The sequence below is a fragment of the Ranitomeya imitator genome, chromosome 3 (assembly GCF_032444005.1).
Source record: "Ranitomeya imitator isolate aRanImi1 chromosome 3, aRanImi1.pri, whole genome shotgun sequence".
In the NCBI taxonomy this organism is placed as follows: Eukaryota; Metazoa; Chordata; class Amphibia; order Anura; family Dendrobatidae; genus Ranitomeya; species Ranitomeya imitator.
In genome coordinates this window covers 743,604,191-743,616,741 of record NC_091284.1, presented here as the reverse complement: position 1 = coordinate 743,616,741, position 12,551 = coordinate 743,604,191, and the positions used below count along the sequence as shown (strand labels likewise).

Here is a 12,551-nt window from a genome sequence, read left to right as displayed (position 1 = left end):
AACAATATGCGCCCAAACTAGAAATAGATAATATTGTTTAAATAAAGATAATAAATATATGTGATCATCCTTGGAAACTGATGGCGATAAAGGGCAAAGTGCCTTATGTATGTAACAGCAGTCAATATGACAGCATCAGCTGCTCCCCGGATGTGCACATATAGTAAATCTTAGTAGATTACATCAATAACAGTCAAGTGACGGTAGGCCGAATTTTTTTAAATCCCTTTCATTTTTAAAATAACTTTTAATATCTTGTAATAAAATATTGTATTTTTAAAGCATTCATTTCTTTGCCTCTTTATCCCATTAAGACATTCAGCTCACTGGGGATTGCTGTTTATTCCATGTCTTGGAGGTTGTATTACTTACATTGGACTTATTGTTTATTACACCGACACTGGTCAGCATCGGACATAATCCACCATTGGATGCGCTGCAGTGTTCATTAATAGAATGCTGTGTGCACACATGCTACAGAAAAGTTTAAAGACTGGTGGCTGGAAAAGCACTCTTGCCCATGGAGAATCTGCCCAGGTGCTGAAAGTCTCCCCCCTTTATTAACCCCTTTATCACCTTAGACATATCCATACATCCCTGTGACCTGATACTTATTGACCTGGATGTATGGATATGTCCTAGTGGGCCCGGTAGCTGCACCAGCACGCTGTGGATCCGGACGGATTCAAATCCTGGGAGAATGGGACCAGGCCACGGGGATGGAGAGCCACATTAGAGCCCCGATCCAGCCCACCAAATATACTCCGAAAAAACTGTATATCGCTGGGTGAACCCTGGGACAGATCTTATGGGGTTCACTCTAACAGTGGCATTCAACAAGTGCCATCAGGCCGGAAATGCGCAGACCGATGACCCCCATCACGTGAACGGGGTTCATCAGTGCGTCGGCATGACAACGAGAGGTCTCCTGAAGACCTCTGTGATTGTCGATGCCAGGTTGCTATGAGCGCCACCCTGTGGTTGGCGCTCATAGCAATGCTGTAATTCTACTACATAGAGACAATTGAGTTGTGGCAGCTTCTAGCCTCCCATGGAGGTTATTGAAGCATGCCAAAAATGTAAAAAAAAAAGTTTTTAAAAATATGAAAAAGATTTAAAAAAAAATAAAAGTTTAAATCACCCCCTTTCGCCCCATTCAAAATAAAACAGTAAAAAAAAAAAATCAAACCTACACACATTTGGTATCACCGCATTTAGAATCGCCCGATCTATCAATAAAAAAAAGGAACGGCGTAGTGAGAACAGAGTCAAAACACCAGAATTACGTTTTTTTTGCTATCTGCAACATTGCATTAAAATGCAATAACGGGCGATCAAAAGATCGTATCTGCACCAAAATGGTATAATTAAAAACATCAGCTCGGTGCGCAAAAAATAAGCCCTCATCCGACCCCAGATCAGAAAAAAGACAATCTTGCCTTGCGCAGGCGTGTACTACGGAGGACAGAGAATGAACTTCAATCCAATATTGCAGCCACCATGCAGCCAGCGGGTAAGGAAAGGGTGAATCAAACACCAGAAAAGTTTTAAAATTTTGAAACTTGCAAAAATGTTCAAATGTTTGACAAATTTCCATTTTTTCCACAAATAAACACAATGAGATCCATTGACGCGTTCCAGAGTTATTGAGACTCATATTAAGAGTATTTATTACATATATTTATATATATCGTAGTCATATTAAGAGTCATAAAGTGACACTGGTCAGAATTGTAAATTTTGGTCTTGTCATTAACATACAAACCACATTGGGGGGTAAAGTGGTTAATTTAACAAAGACTGGTGGCAATAGGATTAGAATCCAGTCAGCCATGCCAATATCCTATCTACTATATAAAGCTGAATGTGTGTGTGTGTATGTCCGGGATTGGCATCTGCACCGTCGCAGCTACAGCCACAAAATTTTGCACAGTCACACGTCTGGACCCCGAGAGCGTCATAGGCTATATTGTGAGGAGAAATTTTAACCCCGCACTTTCCAATTCACCAAACAATTTTGCCCCTATCTACATAATGGGGAAAAAAGTGAAAGTAAAAGTGTTGGAGGCGTCGCAGCTACAGCCACAAAATTTTGCACAGTCACACGTCTGGACCCCGAGAGCGTCATAGGCTATGCTGTGAGGTGAGATTTTAACCCCGCACTTTCCAATTCACCAAACAATTTTGCCCCTATCTACATAATGGGGAAAAAAGTGAAAGGAAAAGTGTTGGAAGCGTCGCAGCTACAGCAACAAAATTTTGCACAGTCACACGTCTGGACCCTGAGAGCATCATGGGCTACGTTGTGAGGTGAAATTTTAACCCCATGCTTTCCAATTCACCAAACAATTTTGCCCCTATCTACATAATGGGGAAAAAGTGAAAGGAAAAGTGTTGGAGGCAAATTGACAGCTGCCAGATGTGAACAAGGGGGACTTAAAGAATGAGAGCGATGGCGCCAAAGAGTATATACCGTACAGTTGCTAAGGTGGGGCCCCGACATGAGATACTCACCACACATGGGGATATGAACACACACACAAAATGCGCCACACACTACCACGTGCTTGAACACATATACCACCCTCAGCACACATTTCACCACACATACACCAACCTCGCCACATAAAAGTCGAAACACAAAAGTCGCCGCTCAAAACTCGCCACGCGCAAAACTCGCCACATGCAAAAACTAGGCTCACGTAAAACTCGCCACAAGTGCAAAACTCACCTCATGGAAAACTCGCCACACGCAAAACTTGCACACGCGGAAAAATTGCCACATGCACAAAATTTGCAACAAATGCAAAAGTTGCCTCACACAAAACTTGCACATACTCAAAAGGCACCAGACATAAAACTCACCACGCGCAAAACTCGCCATGTGCAAAACTTGCTGCACACAACTTGCTACACTAACCTGTTACATGCAACTCGACACACAAAAAGTTGCTACACGCATGTTGCCACAAAAAACTCATCTCACAAAAGTCGCTACATGCATGTCCCCACACACAACTCAACACTCACAACTTGACAAACGAAACTCGCCCTAAAACACACACAAGTCTGGTATTAGCCTTCAAAAATAAAAATCTGATTAATAAGCAGACAAACTACAAGAGCAACAAATGTACCATATAGGAAATACGGCAGCTGTCAGTCACATGACCTGTCTATTATGTGTATGTGTGAGCTAATATATACTGCCAGGGGGAGGGCTTCCTGTTGGCTGGGGATTTATCAGGCTGCCAATTTATCTTACAAATACTGAGGTAAAAATACTGAGCAAATAACGTGTTAATGAGGTCTAATACAGGAGATCACACAGGTATATACTATATACAGGGGAGATGACACACAGATATATACTATATACAGGAGAGATAACACACAGGTATATACTATATAGAGGAGGAGATGACATACAGGTACATACTATATACAGGAGGAGATGACATACAGGTATATACTATATACAGGAGGAGATGACACACAGGTATATACTATATACAGGAGCAGATTACCTACAGGTATATACTATATACAGGAGTAGATGACATACAGGTATATGCTATATATAGAAGATGACATACAGGTATATAATATATACAGGAGGAGATGACACACAGATATATACTATATACAGGGGAGATGACACACAGGTATATACTATATACAGGAGGAGATGACATACAGGTATATACTATATATAGAAGGAGATGACATACAGGTATATACTATATATAGGAGGAGATGACATACAGGTATATACTATATATAGGAGGAGATGACACAGGTATATACTATATATAGGAGGAGATGACATACAGGTATATACTATATACAGGGGGGATGACACACAGCAGGTATATACTATATACAGGGGAGATGACATACAGGTATATACTATATACAGGAGATGACATACAGGTGTATACTATATATAAGGGAGATGACAAACATGTATATACTGAGGTGAAAATGAGAGGTGTGAGGTGAAAATGAAAAGGTGTGAGTGCAAAATGAGAGGAGTGAGGGAAAATAGTGTAGTGATCGGAAAATGACAGATGTGAGGTCGAAATGACAAGTGTTAGGGGGGAATGAGAGGAGTGAGGGAGAAAATGAGAGGTGTGAGAGAGAAAATGAGAGATGTGAGGGGGAAAATGAGAGGCGTGATGGGAAAATAAGAGAAGTGACGTGCTATAACTAACCACAGATATTTACTATGCCCAGGCAACGCCGGGCTCTTCAGCTAGTTTTGTTTATAAACCTGGTTTCTCAGATACACTAGGGATGATGACCTTAAATATGTCTCCATTAGGTGTATCAATATTGTTGCAGGAAAGCCTATGGCTATTAAGCAAGTGTTTTTCCATGCAACTGGTAGCAGACATGTATTCCATAGCCAAGTATTACATTACTGCCACTGTCTTAATGAGTGCAACATGATGGTCAATGAGTGACATGGCATGGTACAGTGCCACACTTATTTGATAGGATATTATAAAGCTGATCTGTCTTAGAGATCAGTATAGTGGTTATCATAAGAAGTTACACAACCAACAGAAAATATAATACAACCTTTACCAGTCTAAAAAAAAAGACTAAGAAGCTATATAATAAGCAAAGGAGTAGTACATTACCAACCAGTCTCTGCTCCTGAGCTGATGCTTCCCTATTCCAGTATCTGCCCCTGTGACGCTGTGTTAATGTGAATGCTGCAGCTAGTCACTGGCCGCAGTGGTGAAATCCATGGTGTCGACTAATCACCTCCATAGTTCAATAGTGGCGGGGAATAGGAACTAATTCTTTTATTACAGTGTTGTATAATGCTATTTAAATGAGAAGGCTCGTCCAGTTGAAATGGGAGAGTTCGGACAACTTTAATCTAATGTGTATGGTGGTCTTAACTCTCTCTCTGCATTATAGATGATCCTTGCTAAATGTTACAAGCCAAACTTTTCGACTTGTGTTCCTTAAAGGGAACCTGTCATGTTGAAAGTGGTATCTGGTCTGCAGGCAGGGCATTATAGAGCAGACACATAGCTGTCAATCACTAGTAGGACTGCCCACTGGACTCATATGCATACAAACAACAGGGATTTCTAGAAATAAATTAGAGTGAATCTTTTCCAACAGACCTACAGTATATATCCTTCTGCTCGGATTCTCCTTCTCTATAGCATACTGTCCACTGATCGGCCTGTAGGTACAAAGTGATAGGTGCCCTTTAACACCTACTGCAACTCCAGATAAGTGCAAGATATGAAATGATATTTATTACAAACATATTCAGCTTTTATGTAGATTATACCTATTTATACCATGTCCATATGCAGAGGAAAAAAGGTGGCATTCACCGACCCAAAAGATTTACTTCATTGGTTCACATTAAAAGTCGAAGCAGGAGAGTCTTGTGTGGAACATGTTGGACGATGGCCATTTCGCGTCTTGAGCGCTTCAATGGGTTCTATTTATACTCAACTTTTTTTTTGCCTTCCTCTGGATCAACATGTTAGGGCATGTTAGGTTAGGCTATGGGTTGAATTAGATGGACTTATAGTCTTCCTTCAACCTTAATAACTATGGTACCCCTTTAAGCCCTTCTGGGTTGACAGTAGCCAGAAACGGCCATTTACCCGTAATATACGGTAACCGGTAATAATAACCTCTATTCTATATGCAATTAATCAACCCAGTGGTTTAACCTTCGTTTGTGGGCTCCAATGCAATATCTCCAACTGGACTCCCAAGTATTATGGGTCTGGAATAGTATTGGTCTTCTCAATGGCCCAATGGTCCCTTCTGGGTCCTTCTAGGCCCAAGGTCCCGGGAGTGACTTTAACCCTTGCACCCATTATTATGATGCCCCTGCATCAATCTGATCATATATTACTTTAATATTGTCCATCACAGTGACCACAGGAAGCCTTGAGGTGTTTCTTGGAAGAATAGACATCAATAATGTGGCTGATTCTTGCCCTTCTTCTCCCGCACTATGGTCTGTCTGCACCAAGGCTCCAGGTAAGCTGAATTCTCATTTACATCTAATATTTGACCCTCCACCGATAGATTGTATGAAATATACATTTTATTGTCCGTTCCTCTATATTATTTGTCCTTCAGTAAACTTTTGACACAAACACTGGAACTAAAAAACCTTGAGTTCTCTTCCCTGACAGACATCTGGTAATCCTATAACAAAAGACTGACCGTCACTTCTAAACAGAAAACAGGTGTGTACAGGTGCTTACTAAGAGTAGCCATCTCGATAAATAACTAACAAGTAACATAGCACTCTGTAGCGCTATAGAATGCAAACATGAAATATAGGAAATAAGAATTCCATTATTGCTCTACAAAATAGGAAAAAAGCAAGAATACTTAGCGCATAAATCAGCCAATTCATGTGTACCCAGCAGCCACGATAAGGCGATTCTCTTTGCTGGGATCTCTCCTAATACGGGTCCTCTCCTGGGCTGATAGCCTACAATTATATGCTGCATGTATACCAACTTAATCCAAGCTCAATTTTTGTGTTTTTAATGATATGGAAAGGTAGGATCCTGCTGTGATTAAAACCGCCAGAGACTGATGGGTGGAGTGTTCAGTCAGAGAGCCTATATACAAATAACAAAAGACTGACCATCACTTTCAATTCAGAAAACAGTTGTGTACAGGTGCTTACTAAAAGTAGCCATCTCCATATATAGCTAACAAATAGATGGCTACCAAGTTTGCACCTCTCTGACCGAGCGCTCCACCCATCAATCTCTTGCAGATTTAATTACAGCAGTATCCCACCTTCCCATTTCCATGTAGGCTAGGAGAGGAATCACATTAGGCAGGTTCCCAGCAAAGAGAATCGCCTTATCATGGCTGCTGGGTATACATGTATTATGTGCAAAGTATTCTCATTTTACCTATTTTCTAAAGCAGTAATGCAATTCATATTTCATGCTTACATGCTATAGTGCTACAGAGTGCCACTTTATTTGTTACTCTGGTAACACTATGTCATAGTACTGCATACTAATAAGAAGACATGCATCGGCCAACAACACTGTCATCAAGGACCTTTTACACTTTATTGGTTCGTTCACCTATCACGATGTTTGCCAAGATGAGAGGAATTAATCCAGCAAAATCCAGGAGTCAATTAACCTCGGGATCACTGACTCTTAAGTAATACTTGCTGGAGATAAATATTTGCAAAACATAAGTGACAAACAGAAGGCATAATGGAATACAGAATAATGGCTTATTCTTCTATACATCCTCATCCACAACATTCACAAGCCATTTTTAGTGCTACTATTGTCAATTGCTCAGTTCACATGAACAATTTTCTAAAGCAGCCCCCAGTAGACTCAGCAGGTGAGAGCCGGATGGGCTGTACTGGGACACGGCTCTGCCTCTAATAAAACTATTGCTCAGTCATGTGTATTCCGTTTGCTCCATTTTTGGACTAGAAGTGATCAGAAATCCCCCCTGATCCCATTATAGAAGTACAAGGAGTATAAATTGCCTAATTTAAAAAATCCATTTTTAGTTAAATACCTCTTTTTCAAATTTTGCATGAATAGAGCCAGATCCCTATTTAGGACCCTCATCTATTTACTGGTGAGGACAATTGCAGAAAGTGTCTTGTCTTTCATCCATACTATAAACACAGATAGCTTTTGCGCGTATATGGAGAGACCAATGACTGGCAGCAAGCGGGGAGAAGCCGCTGGGGACCCGACTGCCCTTGTCGTCTCCAACGCGGTTCGGACCCCGCCGGCTGCAACGTTTTTAGAGTCAGACATACCGGGCTGAGATCATACAGCTAGTCCCGGATTCACGCTGCCTGTGGATTTGGCAGCATGTATTGGCTATCAGGTTCACGGTGCATTCAGAAATCCATAAAAATCAGTCCAAGAGCGCACCACAATGCACGGACTCGCCGTGAGTCTCCCGACTCGAGCGTATGAGGCAGCCTGTGCATTGTGGCCCTATCTTGGACCGATTTGTATGTAGGTCTGAATATGCCCCAACTGCTCAACTACAGCAGCCTATTTAATGTAGAGACAAAGTGACATCTAGTGGACAGTGCTGTAACTCCACTTAAGATTTATTTTTTATTTTTTTACATATTTGACTTCCTTTTCGGATCTATAAAATGTTTCTACAAAAAACCTTTGCGGTAATTTGCAAAAATAAAAAAATCATAGCTAGCACATTGCCTCCCAGTTTTTGACCTTTGAGTCTGCAAGTGTGTTGAGTTTAGTTAACTACGCCATATATGAGATGTCTACATTGGATTGCAAAGGTTGGCAATCATCTGTAAATTCACACAGACGTCTTTCCAGTGTCCTTTAAAAACGTTGTGGCCTTGATTCGCTTTGGGACGAAGCTTATCATCTTCATTATTCAGTTTACAGTCATTTCTGCTAATGTCTTCACATCAGTATATATTAAATTAGAGGCATATAAAATGTTTCATCCATATATAATAAGGATTTGCAATTTTTCCATATAAAAAAAATTGTTGGCTGATGGTAATTTCTCTAATAAATTGTCCAGAATAAGGTAAAAAAAAATCAGGTTTTTAATGTAAGGGTCTGCAAATTGCTGGAGCAAAGTCTGATAAATTGGTACACTGACATGTCTAAAAGAATGATAATGTTCAGGTGTCAGTTATAATCACACATTTACAGAAAGAATAACAGAGGAATGGCAAAATGCAGAAATCTAAGTAAAAATGCTCCATGACTCCATTTCACACGGATAGCGGCAAAGTTTCTAGATAACGACTCAATGTTAATGGAAAGTCGAGTTATAAGAAAAATCGCCCCAGAATTGTTATTTTATAGGAAACGCTAATATTTCCTAAAACAGACGGGTCAGTCCTCTGTGCATGAATGCATTATTGTCATTTATCTTTCTTTGGAAAGGACGTAGATGTGTGCCGCACGGACAATGCAAAACTTCTCCACCGGATCCAAGTCTTGGAAAACAAGCTGGAGTTGGGAAGACTGCAGCTGAAAGATCTCAGAGAAAACAACTATCACTCCGTCAAGAGCAAATATTACAAGACCAACGTGGCTAAAAGTAGAACTGAAAACGTCCACATTCCTCCAACCGATGGGAACCTTGTTGTCCGGGATGCAGGTATGGAAGCACCCGGATGGGTTTCTAGGTTTGTTCCCCAGACATGGAGAGATGTCTACGTTCTCTGGGGATCGAGAACGGCTCTACATTCTCTGGATAGTGACCAGTTACGATTTGTGACCGATGAACATTATTGTCCAAGTATAATGGGGTCACCTAATGTAGAATCTGTGTTGTGCCTATCCGGTATCTTCTTAGCCTTGGATGCATTGTCTGGTGATACATTGTTGCATTACTGGACATATGATCAATGTTCCCCACAGATTGCTCAGATATTTTTGAAAGTGGTAGGAAGCAAAGTGGCTACTATCGTGTACAGCCGGGCCACCAGACCGAGCCATTCACAGTGTATTGTGACATGTCCGACGGAGGAGGATGGACAGTAATCCAACGTCGCAGCAATGGAAAAGTTAGTTTTAACAGGTAAGTAGTAGAATCTATGGAAATGCGGCCGATATGGGAGTTATACTTTGTAGAGGATCACTGTAGGTTTGTGTATTGCATAACGGCAGATGAACCTAACGATTGGGGGGTTTCCAAATACGTCCAAACTTCTCTGCTCATTTATCCAGAGCACCCTCACAGAGATCCAGATCTGTTGCTTCCCATCCTGCAGCCAGTCAGAGATGGATGATAAAATTCTGGATACATCCACAAGTACAGGAAACTTGTTGTTTCAGACTTTACGCAGATTTGCGAGGGATCTTTTAAGGCCACTAATAATGAAACCTTAAGAACATGATCGCTGGCTCCATCTTCTGTGCCCCTGCGCTCCCCCGATGCTGCTGACGCAAAGCTGACGTCTTACACATTTGGAGAGACCATGCCGCTGGTCCAATCTGTCAGTCTTCGGGAGCGCTCCTGGACAGACATATTGAGGCTAATTCTGTAAAGCAGCTTAGTAATGCTCATAATAATGAAATGTCATTGATCAGTTCTATCTCGTATTCTTAGAGGGGGTGTCCGGTTAGGAAAAGTTATGAGTTATCAGCGAGACAGGTGATCACTTGCTGATTGATGGGGATCCGACTGCTGAGATCAGCACCAATCTGCATCAGGGGGAACATTTATCCATGCAGGAATTGGGCGGAGGAGCTTCTTCCAGCAGCCCCACAGGGAATGAATGAAGTATTGGTTGGGCGTACTACCCGTGCCATGTCTTCTTGTAACGATGATTAATGATCTCCATCGGGGATAAAAGTTCCCCGATCTGCTGACAGGTGTGCGTCCCAGCAGTCAGACCCATCAGCAAGTTATCGCCTATTCTGAGGATAGCTGACAACCTGCTTTACCCGGAGTACCCTATATAATGTAGAGTACGCAATCATAGAATAATTGAACCTTGCAAAACTAATGAGCTATAAAAATAATAAGTGAATAAGAACATTCACAATGATACGTAACTGCGGAGCCTTATAGGCATGAGACTACTCTACTGGTCAGGGGCTGAAGAGGGACCCTGTGCAAGAACGGTAAATGGGCCCTTTGCTGTCCGGTAGCGCTTTGATATGTCTGTGATAGAAGCTGCTTGCAGCTTTGGAGGTGATAGTGGCCCTTTACCTCTTGGGCCCCTGTGCACAGATTGTACCAATACAATATCCGCCCTTTCTACTCGAACTGTATAATACTTGTTATCTGTAAAATGCTTGTAGCCATTGATTAGACTTTCTCTGCCTCCCATTGCCACCTAGGAATTGGCAGGAGTATAAAAAAGGATTTGGCCTCTTTAGGAACAGAAATGACGAACACTGGCTGGGGAACGATCACATTTTTCACCTGCTGAGCGGCCGTAAGTGTCCGGTTTTATTTCATAAATGTAAAATTCCACAATGTCAAAAGAGTTCAGTTCTAGCCCCAACCTGAAAGCGGAAGTGTCCCTTAAACTGGATGAACCATCTCTGTCATCCATTATTACACGTATACTGTGATAGAAGCCATCACTTTACATTAGTCTTAATAGAACTGTACAGATTATACGCGGCCGTTACCAAAGCTAATGACAGATTATTCCTCTCTGTCACCGAACAGGAGAAATGTCTCTGAAGATAGATCTCACGGATTGGCATGGGAATACAAGATATGCAATCTACGACAGCTTCAGAATTACCAATGAGGAGGTAAGACGTGACTGATGGGCTGCATAGGACGTAGCGGGGGGCCCACATGCATGCACTCATTCCATACAGTGAACGTACTCCCACCACATGTACTAGATATATACATCATAGCTACATACAACCACGTTTTCTCATACCAATGATAGTCTATGGGTTAGGCTGGTTTCACATTTGCGTTTAAATCCGCGGCATTTAAAACGCATCCGTAAGTGGTGAAAAAACGCATGTAAACGCGTGCAAACGCTGCATTTTTTAGACGCATGTGTTGTCGCATGCGGTTAAAAAAACGCAGCGTTTGTACGCGTTTACATGCGTTTTTTCCTGCGTTTGCGCTTTTGGTACGCATGATGAGAAATTTCACAAGCTGGTTTTTGTTCATTCTGCTTCACAAAAATCGGAATAAAAAGCAATCAAAAATGTCACGCGCCTGAAAATGTTACCAATAAAAATATCAACTCGTCCCGCAAAAAAACAAGACCTCACATGACTCTGTGGCCCAAAATATGGAAAAATTGTAGCTCTCAAAATGTGGTAACGCAAAAAATATTTTTTGGAATAAAAAGCGTCTTTCAGTGTGTGACAGCTGCCAATCATAAAAATCCACTAGAAAACCCCTTATAAATAGAAATCAAACCCCCTTCATCAACTCCTTAGTTAGGGAAAAATTAAAAAAAATGTATTTATTTCCATTTTCCCATTAGGGTTAGGGCTATGGTTAGGGTTAGGGCTAGGGTTAGGGTTTGGATCCCTTTATCACCTTGATGGTGGCTTAGGGTTAGGGCTAGGGTTAGGGTTTGGATCCCTTTGGGGTTAGGGCTAGGATTTGGATCCCTTTGGGGTTAGGGTTAGGATCCCTTTGGGGTTAGGGTTAGGGTTTGGATCCCTTTGGGGTTAGGGTTAGGATTTGGATCCCTTTGGGGTTAGGGTTAGGGCTAGGGTTAGGGTTTGGATCCCTTTGGGGTTAGGGCTAGGGTTAGGGCTAGGGTTAGGGCTAGGGTTAGGTTTAGAGTTAGGGTTTGGATCCCTTTTAGCACCTTGATGGTGGCTTAGGGTTAGGGTTTGGATCCCTTTGGGGTTAGGGTTAGGGCTAGGGTTAGGGTTTGGATCCCTTTGGGGTTAGGGTTTGGATCCCTTTGGGGTTAGGGTTAGGGTTTGGATCCCTTTGAGGTTAGGGTTAGGGTTTGGATCCCTTTGGGGTTAGGGTTAGGGTTTGGATCCCTTTGGGGTTAGGGTTTGGATCCCTTTGGGGTTAGGGTTAGGGCTAGGGTTTGGATCCCT

At 41.8% G+C, this 12,551-nt stretch overlaps 1 protein-coding gene across 1 annotated transcript in view; it reads left to right on the top strand.

The window, feature by feature from the left end:
- Nucleotides 1-12,551, top strand: part of LOC138671041 (fibrinogen-like protein 1) — a 38,000-nt gene that overhangs the window by 16,133 nt on the left and 9,316 nt on the right. Inside the window, exons 2-6 of the mRNA XM_069758907.1 lie at nt 5,920-6,027; nt 8,940-9,156; nt 9,420-9,579; nt 10,848-10,945; nt 11,185-11,273. Coding sequence (XP_069615008.1) covers nt 5,968-6,027; nt 8,940-9,156; nt 9,420-9,579; nt 10,848-10,945; nt 11,185-11,273 — 624 coding nt within the window. The 5' untranslated portion in view covers nt 5,920-5,967. The remainder of the gene's footprint in view (nt 1-5,919; nt 6,028-8,939; nt 9,157-9,419; nt 9,580-10,847; nt 10,946-11,184; nt 11,274-12,551) is intronic.